Source organism: Monomorium pharaonis, chromosome 10, assembly GCF_013373865.1.
Source record: "Monomorium pharaonis isolate MP-MQ-018 chromosome 10, ASM1337386v2, whole genome shotgun sequence".
Lineage (NCBI taxonomy): Eukaryota > Metazoa > Arthropoda > Insecta > Hymenoptera > Formicidae > Monomorium > Monomorium pharaonis.
In genome coordinates this window covers 13,812,307-13,822,802 of record NC_050476.1, presented here as the reverse complement: position 1 = coordinate 13,822,802, position 10,496 = coordinate 13,812,307, and the positions used below count along the sequence as shown (strand labels likewise).

The following is a 10,496-nucleotide window of genomic DNA, read 5'->3' as shown; positions in this document are numbered from 1 at the left end:
GAAACTCTAAGTTTTCTATCGTCATGAAATAAAACCCTTCGTTGTATTGACAATACGTGATGTTGAACGTTAATCTCTAAACATAATTATCGTAGAAGACGCATCGCGCCTAATCTATTGTTGCACGCGTACTGCACGCGTCGCCCGGCCGCGCGAGTCAGCTGGTTGCTATGGGGAAGAGCGTTGTCGTATTGTTGTTTATGTCTGTTCTCGAGCTGTCAAGCTCGTGTATCAGAGTGCTTTGAATAAATTCCGTTTTTTTAAGAAAGCGTGCTGTTCTATTTCGTGCGCACGGGAGTGCGCAATTGTGTACAGAGTTTGTAGAGCTGGCGAGTGCAAGAGCGCATATATGAAGAAGCGTAACACTATTGTGAAATCGTCACATCAACTCTCGGGACGTGAGAGCGGCGAAGCACAGGCATCGGCACCGCTTCTCCTCCTTCCCTCCGCCACCGGCAGCCAATGCTTGACACAGTGGGCCGCGCTACGGCTCGAGCGGCTCGGCTCTTCCTACGGCGCGCTCTTATTTGCACAATTTAAAAAATTAATATCTTGATTATTTGCATACCTAACCCAAGACAATATTGGATCTTTATGTTCATCTCGATCCCTTCTACCTTTTTACGAGTATTGGTCCATGTGCGTTGGGACACCCTGTACATGGAATGCAAAAAAAATTATTTGAACGACGCAAACGTGGAGAGCGAGTCAATGGATAACCTGGCATATTCAAAGAAAATACGATACGCAGACTCTACACTGTGCATCCCAAACAAGATAAATGCTTTTTTCTTCGCATGCTGTTGATAAATGTGCATGGTCCAACGTCTTTCCAGCAATTGAGAATTGTAAACGGCGTAACACATGTCACTTACCCACATGTCAAGCACTCAATTTATTGGAGAATGACCAACACTGGGATTTATGCATAAATGACGCATGCCAAACGTCACATCTAAATCAAATTTGTGCATTGTTTGCAATAATATTGACTGAGCAAAAAGATATTTACGATAAGATAATGCAAACTGTCAATAACGGAGTAGGAGCAATCTTCATTTTAGATGCGCCAGGAGGAACAAGACAAACGTTTCTGTTAAAATTGATTTTGGCAGCAATTAAATCCCAAAATGATACAGCCATAGCTCTTGCGTCGTCCGGAATAGCAGTGACATTGCTACCAGGTGGAAGAACTGCTCATTCCACTTTGAAATTGCCATTAAACATGCAACTCATTGAATTTCCTACGTGCAACATTACAAGAGCATCAGGCATGGGAAAAGTATTGCAGAAATGCAAACTTATTGTTTGGGATGAATGCACAATGGCGCACAAAAAATTGTTAGAGACTCTTGACCGATCATTGCAAGATTTGCGAGGAAATAATAGACCATTTGGGAACGCAATAATATTGCTTGCAGGAGATTTTAGGCAAACATTACCTGTAATTCCTAGATCGACATCAGCGGACAAAATAAATGCTTGCCTGAAATACTCTACTTTGTGGCGATACGTAAAGACGTTAAAATTAACAACAAATATGCAGCTGCAAAACGATCGAACAGCTGAGATATTTTCACAACAATTGCTTGAAATTGGGAACGGAAAGGTGCCGGTTGATCAGACAACAGAATGAATTACATTGCCTAATAACTTCTGCAATTTAGTGACGTTAAGAGAAGAATTGGTTGAAAAAGTATTTCCGAATATTCAAATCAATTATAAAAATCACGATTGGCTGAGTGAACGAACAATTTTTACGGCAAAAAACAAAGAAGTGAACGAACTTAATAATATTATTCAGTCTAAGATTCAAAGTGACATAGTCATATGTAAGTCTTTTGACACAGTTGTGGAAACAGAAGAAGTGGTTAATTATCCAACAGAATTTTTGAATTTACTTGATCTGCCAGGGATGCCCCCGCATGAACTGCAATTAAAAATCGGGGTGCCAATTATCATGTTGCAAAATATCAACCAGCCAAAGCTGTGCAACGGCACGCAATTGGCAGTAAAAAAATTAATGAGCAACATCGTAGAAGCAACAATCATAACAGGACCTTTCAAAGGTGAAGATGTCCTCATTCCTCGCATTCTTATGATTCCAACGGATATGCTATTTCAATTTAAGAGAATGCAATATCCAATTAGATTGGCGTTTGCAATCACCATTAACAAAGCACAGGTCCAAACTTTAGAATTGTGCGGTTTAGATTTAGAAAAGGATTGTTTCTCACATGGACAATTATATGTTGCGTGTTCAAGAGTCGGCAAACCAGAAAATCTCCATATCTGCACAGACAAGGGAACAACAAAAAATATTGTATACCCACAAGCATTGGAAAATTAACGAAAGACAATTCTCCCCTGATCCCGAAGAAAGAAGCGTATAAAGCCAGGCACCAGGAAACATCCGTGCGGAAGTATCGATGGACGGTAGCAACGAATATTTGCAAAACAAGTGCATGATTTTATCCGAGGATTTTAATTAGAGCTGTATTACTATTCGGAGTAATCTTATTGATATTTTGGTTAACAAATAAAGAGATGTTTGGGTTTGCAAAGAGTGTTTCTTTCTTATACACGCGCGAGAAACAATATTAGAAACCTGCGCTTAATCTAAACTTACAAAAAAAAAACCAGGCTGAGCCACAGCAACGCGTGGCCGGGTACAGCTAGTAATGTAAATAAAGTGAAAGTAGTCATATTAGTAATATCAAAGACACGTAAGAAGATACATAACAAAATGATCTTATTAAAAAAAGGTATAAAAAAGCATCAAGTATACGCGCGCAAAAAACGCCCTCAAAAACTTATTCTTGTGCAAAATAATTTTAATTTGGCACTACAAATTTTAATAAAATTATTTTTTCCCCAAAAAGAACTAAAAACATATTTTCTCTACAAAAGTAATGATATAAAAAAAATGCGCCAACTATGAAAATGATTGTTCATACGAATTAGAACATCTGCTTTTACAAATACTTATTTGTACAAATATTACAAATAAATATTTTAATACAAATAAATATTTTACTACAAAAACTTGGCGCTTGTCACAATCACTGTCAGAAGCGTTCGTGGGATATGTTTAGCGACTAATCAGCGGTGTTCAAAGAGGAGAAGAAAACGAGGGGCTAATGAGGGCTGCCAAGCGTATGCACGCCTGTGACCTCCGCGATTCGTGCTAGGTGTAGCGCACTATGTGACTCACGTACAATGCATATACGCGCTATCCATTCACGTGCACTCATGTATATATATACGCTCTTGTACGCATATGTTTGCGGTGTTTCGTTCCTTTACTCTGACTCTGTTTTGTACGAAGCATTTTTACGTTATGTGATAAAATCATAAAAACACGTACATTGAAATGCGTCCACGAGCCTTTCGTCCATTAAGCACTGTAAGCAAAATACGTGAAGTCCGTTAAAAGGAACGTTAAAATGTTCTGAGATATGGAAAAAAAACAATAGCTGTCAAATACAAAAAAACATGAAACTAATAAAGGTTTGATTAATTTTGTTGCATAAGTTATTCTGTTAAACCTATTTTGTTGTATTTTGGTATGGGAATTTTTCAGGTAACTAATTGCAAATTTAAAGTCAAAATTTACAAAATGTGTAAAATTTTATTAAAATTAAATATATTTCAACATTTCTTTAGATACTAGATATTAGTCTGTCATTGGACATATCATTAAAAAATTTCCAATTATCATTATAGATTTGAAAATGACTTCATAAACATTAAATAAATTAGAGTTTTCAAAGATTCCTAGCAAACATCGAATACAACAAAGAAGTAATACCATATAACATATACATAGTTGTTTTTGTGTTATATTTATGTTTTACAGCAATTATATTAAATATATTTAGTATTTACTGAGTTATTGTCATTTTTATTTCAGTATAATCTTTTTTTAAAAATACCAATTTTAATTGTTCTTTGTTAATAACTTATTGTTACCGCAAAAAATTACACACATATTCACGTTATATATTGTCACGACTTTTTCCTCCACGCGGGGAAAAGCCGCGAGCAAAAAAGAGAGACTGACAGAAGACCCGACGATGAAATATCACGGACCGGAACGGCCCGCGTGCCCAATTTTCTGCGCGCGAAGCTCGGCTGCGCACGAGCGACCGGATTAGGCACGACCAGACGTGCTGGACGGCACGTCAATTCGCGAAATTCGCCAGAAACAGCTTTAATCCGCGCGCGAGAAACGACTAGCTCACCTAACGGCAGAGGGGCTAGGAAAGGGACATACGCCACACGAGAGTGCGGAACGTGATAGAAAATCAAATGCTGGCCAGGCGAATAAAATAACAAAAATAACGTTTATTAAATAAAAGAAAAATGAATGAAAAAGTAACTTACAGAACACGAACGATAGTCGCACGCTCTAAACGACACTCGCACACGTGAGTTCCGGTTCAACGATTACGATAATCCCACGGCGTGCGGGCACGACCTTCTTCTCGCGCAATACACCTTGATTCGGACGGGCGCGACAATCCCGGCAACAATAGACTGCGAACTCGATATCCGGCCCGCAATGCTCGCCTTTCTCGAAACCGAGTTCAACACGAAATTACTTGCGCGACGCGATATCCGCGGGGACTATTTTTTCCACGCGGCGGTACGCGACTCGCACGGGCTTTGCGGCGCATGCAGTCGCTACTTTCCGGGGGAACCGTTAACGGAATCCGCTCTCCTCCTCGGCCACGATATCCGACGCGGCACAACCCCTCTCGCTTGAGTCCGACAACGCCAAAATCGCGAGTCCGTCCTGCAGCTGACGCAACACTAACACAAACCTATGTCGGACGCAGAACGAGAACGGGCGGCTCGTCGACCAGTGGTTTTACAAAACGTGGTCGACGCGAGAAATACGGGTCACCTCACCGATAACGTTCTCCCGGCTGTCGTCCTCTCCTCCGTCACCAACAACTGTCTTCAGGGCACCAGGCTCTTTCTTTTAATCCTGGGACAGGCTCGATCACCGAAATCGATAGTATGCTCGAACTGAATAATATCGCAAGTGCTGAGCACGTTCGCCCCGATCACAAGTACGCACAGAAGCACGAGGGATTGCGGCCGATCCGCGATCGACGCCGCGCATCGCGTGGCCCCAATCACAGCAGGGCGAGCAGGATCCGATCTTCCGGCGCCCTTCGGCGGCCCTCTCCGCCCTCCGTTTCTCGCGAAAGGATCTCGCCTTCCGCGGGGGCGATTTTACGGCCTCAGGCTCCATACCGTCGTCTCCGGCGTGCCCGCCGTTCGATTAGCAGCTGGGGCGCCGATTTTCCATACGATGGCCTCAGCTTTCCCGGTGTTCAGTTCGCTCGCGTTTCGCCCGCTCGCATAGCCCCTCCGGCGGTCCTTGGCTTTCGGCCGTCGCTAGCTGAGTCGGCGAAATTCCTCTGGCTCGCCTCTCCTTCCGCACTTGCCTCTGCCTCTCAATAAATACAGTTATCTTACCATAGTCGCATTTGGCATTGCTTAACTTCTGCGATCAGGAAAACGGTCACCCATCCAATCATGAATCACCGTCAATGTTGCTTGACTTCAAAAACCCTACGCCCCAATGAGCACACCATACTTTTTAAACGTTTTTAAAAATTCATTTTTAATTACTTGTACATTATTAGCGTTTATTGTACAAATAATATTTATTTAATATTTATTAAACATTTCTTTTATATTAATTATTTATTTAAAATAATGAATTAGAAAAAATATTTATAAAACGTTTATTTAACGTTTACTTAATATTTATAAATTATTATTCATAAATATAAATTTTATCAAAATCGGTGATTAGGACTATTCGAAAGTTAAGCCGTAATTTTTTTACTTTAATAATGTATTCTGTATTTAAAAAATAAAGATTTTGGTAATTATGCAATTATACGAAGCCGCTTTCACTGTCCTTCACATATGTTATCAAGGTCATTATTCTGAGTAATGTTGTGAAGATTTTAGATCGCGTCCGGCATTTATTAAAAAGTTATTAACACGGAAAGTTTTTCCATTAAACATTTAAATTTTATATATAAATATTTTGGGCAAACCTTAACAGAAGGGGATCCCAATTATCTTGACCTTGACATAGACGTTGGCAAGGTCACCCTTCTAAATGATGTTCAAGAGATTTTAGCCGGCGCTTATTGTTCGTTAAAAAGTTATAAACAAGAAAATAAAAATGTATCCAGTACAATAATAAATTCATTATTAAACACGCAATTTTGCGTGCTTTAAAATAAGAAAATCTATTAATTTATTATTATCCTAATCTAAACCTAATAATTATTATTGTTCTAATTTAAACCTTATAAAGAAATATAGGTAAATCTAAATAAAAAAGGACGACAATGAGTAAAATTAATTATTGAAACGAAACACGCATTTTTGCGTGCTTTAAAATAAGAAAATTTATTAATTTGTTATTATCCTAATCTTTTATACAAAGTCGCAAATTCGTGTAGTGCAAAGAACGCGTGGCAAAGCCCTTCTCCTACATTCCTGCATTAATTTTTATAAAGCACGCATCTTTGCGTGCTTTAAAATAAGAAAATCTATTAATTTATGCGTGCTTTATAAAAATTAATGCTCTCCGCAAGGCCCTCCCCTTGCACCCCCGCCCACGCGTGCTCTGCATCACATGGGTTTGCGACTTTGCATAAAAAATTAGAATAATAATAAATTTATAGATTTTTTTGTTTTAAAGCACGTAAAAATGCGAGCTTTATTTTAATAATGAATTTATTATTATACTGGATACATTTTTCCTTTTTTGTTTATAACTTTTTAACGAACGATGAGCGCCGGCAAAAATCTCTTGAATATCACTCAAGAGAATGACAACATATGTCAAAGTCATTAGGGCTTTCTGGGTTTTCTTTTGTTAAGGTTTCCTTAAATTATTTATATATAAAAATACAATGTTTAATGTGAAAACTTTACGTGTTAACAACTTTTTAATAAATGTTAAGTACTGCTTAAAACCTTCACAAAATTACTCAGGTATGATGATATTGATGTGAAGGACATTGAATCGGGGGTGGCTTCGTATAACTACATTATTACCAACATTTTTTACAATTTTATAACAAAATAAAAAAAATTTATTGTGTCTTTTATTTTTTTATTTTTTTAAGTTTTTGTTTTTTTAACTTTTATTTGCCATAATACATTGGCGCAAAAAAATAAAACAAAAATTTTGACCGAAATTTTAGGCAACCTTTAAAGTGATGCAACCAAATTGCCAAAAACCAAACAAATTACATGAATTTTTTCTTAAATTAAAGAGCAAAGACTTTACTTTAAGAACCCTAAGCGAAAGTTTGATTTGTTAAGTGACCCTTTTGTATCGCATGAAAACCAAACATGTTTTTTTTATTATTTTGAAAAAAGTAAAAGTTTGTTATTATTTTTCACAAGTTTCTCGGTAAAATCTTGCTAATATTAATCTAGATTTTTAAAGTTTATTCTTTTCTAAGCAATTTAAAAGAAAAAAACATGTCGATACGATGTTTTTTGTTGATTATACACAAGTTTGAAATTTGCACTGCATTTTAGGGTATTTTAGCGAATAAATACAGTATTCTTTGGATACTTTGAAACGGTATCAATATGATTGCATATCATGATATCAATTGCATATTAATTTTATATAGCGATCGAAACGTCTGATTCTAATAAAGGATATGACTATCTAAGTTTATCTATTGAAATTTTGTTACGCGCTGACATCTGCGGCAGGCTCTATAGCCATTTTTTACTATCAATTGATTAATTTTATTGTTTAACTCAATTATATCGCCGTCATCAGAGTGACTTAATGTATACCACGTGGAAATTGACGATCGAATTTTACACATCATATAAAAAGGGCCGATTTTTTAAATAAAACTCGAATTTTTTATATATGAGTATATGTGTATACTTATGTGTGATCTGAGCAGTCTGCTAAAATGGCGAACCTTCTGTTGATTTCAATAAAATTGATGCGTCACCTATCCGCTATATTCAGTAAGTGCAAATTTCCACCGATGAATTTCAAAACCATATATGATGTGCAAAATCCGATCGTCAACCTCCACGTGGTACACATTAGGTCACTCTGATAACGGCGGTACGATTGAGTTAAATAACAATAAAATCAATGTGCAATATTATACTGATACCGTTTTATAGTATCCAAAAAATAGTGTATTTATTCGCTAAAGTACCCTAAAATGCAGTGCAAATTTTAAACTCGTGTATAATCAACAAAAACATTGTATTGACATGTTCTTTTTAAAAAATTGCTTAGAAAAAAAAAAACTTTATGAATCCGGATTAATATTAGCAAGATTTTAACGAGAAACTTGTAGAAAACCAACTTTTACTTTTTTCAATGAAAAGAAACATGTTTGGGGTTTTCATGCGATATAAAAAAGTCACGCTTAACAAATCAAATCACTTTCGCCTAGGGATTCTTAAAATCGAGTTTTTGTCCTTTAATTAAAAAAAAAATGTCATGTAATTTGGATGATTTTTCGAAAAGTTGCATCACTTTGAAGATTGCCTAAAAATTTGACCCAAACTTTTATTTCGTTTTTTTTTGCGCCAGTGTAATTGTATTTTTCAAACAATACGCAAAATCCATTTTATCCCGATTCTATCTTTTACCTTTCAAAAACTGTTGTTTTTTTTTAATTCGTTAAAAATTAATAGGAATACGATAGATTTAAGGAAACCTATTTTTACCATATTTTCAAACTTTATTTTGTTTAAATTTATTTTTAATGCATTTAATGTTAATTACTATTATTGTGGATACCATTATCTTTGTCATAAAACAACGAAAAGATTCATATAGCACAATATTAATTTCAGTCTATCTGTTCAATGCAGAATATTTTGGAAGGAATGGAATACATTTATAACCCGATGTGACGTTTTAGTTAAAAAAAATAGGTTTACTGTCTTAGGATTAATTTTCTATTATAAATATTGAAAAGAATTTTGTTCATTTTTTGTGAAATTAATTCAGTAAAATGATAGCATGATCTTTATCGATAAAAAAATATGGCTATTAATGCAAACTGAAATCCAGTTGAAATTACTATTGTGCACTTTAATTCAAATGGGCGGCAATGTACTTACCAAAGAAAGCGTTGAAAACGAAAAGTAATTTTTTCTTGCGGAACTCTGATAACGGCATCTTTGGACCCTATAAGAAAAGAGAAAGGAACATTAGATTGTATGCAAAGTGTTAATATTTGTTCGCGATCGAATGACGATCAGGGTCGATTGTCTCAAGCGACCGACTTTTCTTTTATCTCGAGAGTAAAAAGTAATCGTGTGCACGCGCGTGTCTCATTTGCATGTGTATGTGTATGTGTACCAGACCATTTACATTAATTTGACCTGATATTCGCAACGTCATTATAAAAATGTGACGATGGTTTCATGTATTTTTATGTTTTTTAATCGGCAAAATTGAAATTGTCTTATATTAGAAATTTTATCTTAATAAAATTTATTAATATCTTAATAAATTAATTCGTTTTTAACACACATTTTCCGTACAATTATATATATATATATATCTCACATTCATTTTTTATTGTATTTTGAAATATTTAAGAATGTCATAAAAACTTTTATAACACGCGTTACACAAGTAATTATTTAGATTAATTTTAATTAATGACCAAATTAATAAAAGACTAATCTTATAATTTTCTGTTTAACAACAAAATGTGTTTAATGCGTGTGTGATACTTTTAGTTGTTATTAATTACATAGCTTAATTGATTCAATAAAAAGACGATACTCTTAAACAATGAAAACTGCGAAACAATTAAAAAGCTTTCTCGTTTCCTATTTGAAATGATTATGGTGTTCCCCAGCGGTGCCATACTTTGTATAATAATCTATCGATTTTAAGTGGATATCTTTTTCTTATTAGTGCAATCCCAACATCTATTGAAGCACATATCGCTAATTTATATTACATCGGTAATTGAAGTTGTCTAACATTAGTTACTTATTAGAGTGTGTACTTATTAAAGCGTGTCGCGATGTATAAACGACGCGCGTCGTGTTACACAGTTCCTTCTTTTTTATTTTTGGATCTATCTATTTAAAGACACTCGATAATTGTCGATTATGTCTCGATAAACGACCCCGATTTTCTTTTAAAGGAGATGCATCTTTCTAACGACCTAATCGGACTTTCGTAATGTAGATGGGTACTTGCTAATTAATTTAATAAAAAAATTCACAATGTGCTGTTTATCAGAAGTTTTAATAAATAACAAATAAAATTATTTATTATTTACTAAATTTAATGACATTTTATTAAAAATTAATAAAATTTTTCAAAATTTATGTTATCCTACTGCTGTTTTTCAATGTAATAAAACTTTGAAAACATAAATATAAATTAGATAGTGTTTTTTATTATGGTATAACAGTTATTATAATTGTTTTAT

The 10,496-nt window shown here is 35.2% G+C and overlaps 1 protein-coding gene across 4 annotated transcripts in view; it reads right to left on the bottom strand.

Annotated features, from left to right (window-relative positions):
• LOC105831737 (calexcitin-2) overlaps positions 1-10,496 on the bottom strand; it is a 150,640-nt gene that overhangs the window by 83,535 nt on the left and 56,609 nt on the right. For 2 of the 4 annotated variants that reach the window (XM_036293347.1, XM_036293349.1), the window contains 2 exons: positions 9,163-9,229; positions 3,368-3,404 (listed from right to left, as the gene is read on the bottom strand). In XM_036293347.1, the coding sequence (XP_036149240.1) occupies positions 3,368-3,404; positions 9,163-9,229 (104 nt within the window). Of the gene's footprint in view, positions 1-3,218; positions 3,256-3,367; positions 3,405-9,162; positions 9,230-10,496 lie in introns of those variants that run through there. The other 2 variants (XM_036293348.1, XM_028191274.2) reach the window with 2 other exon arrangements.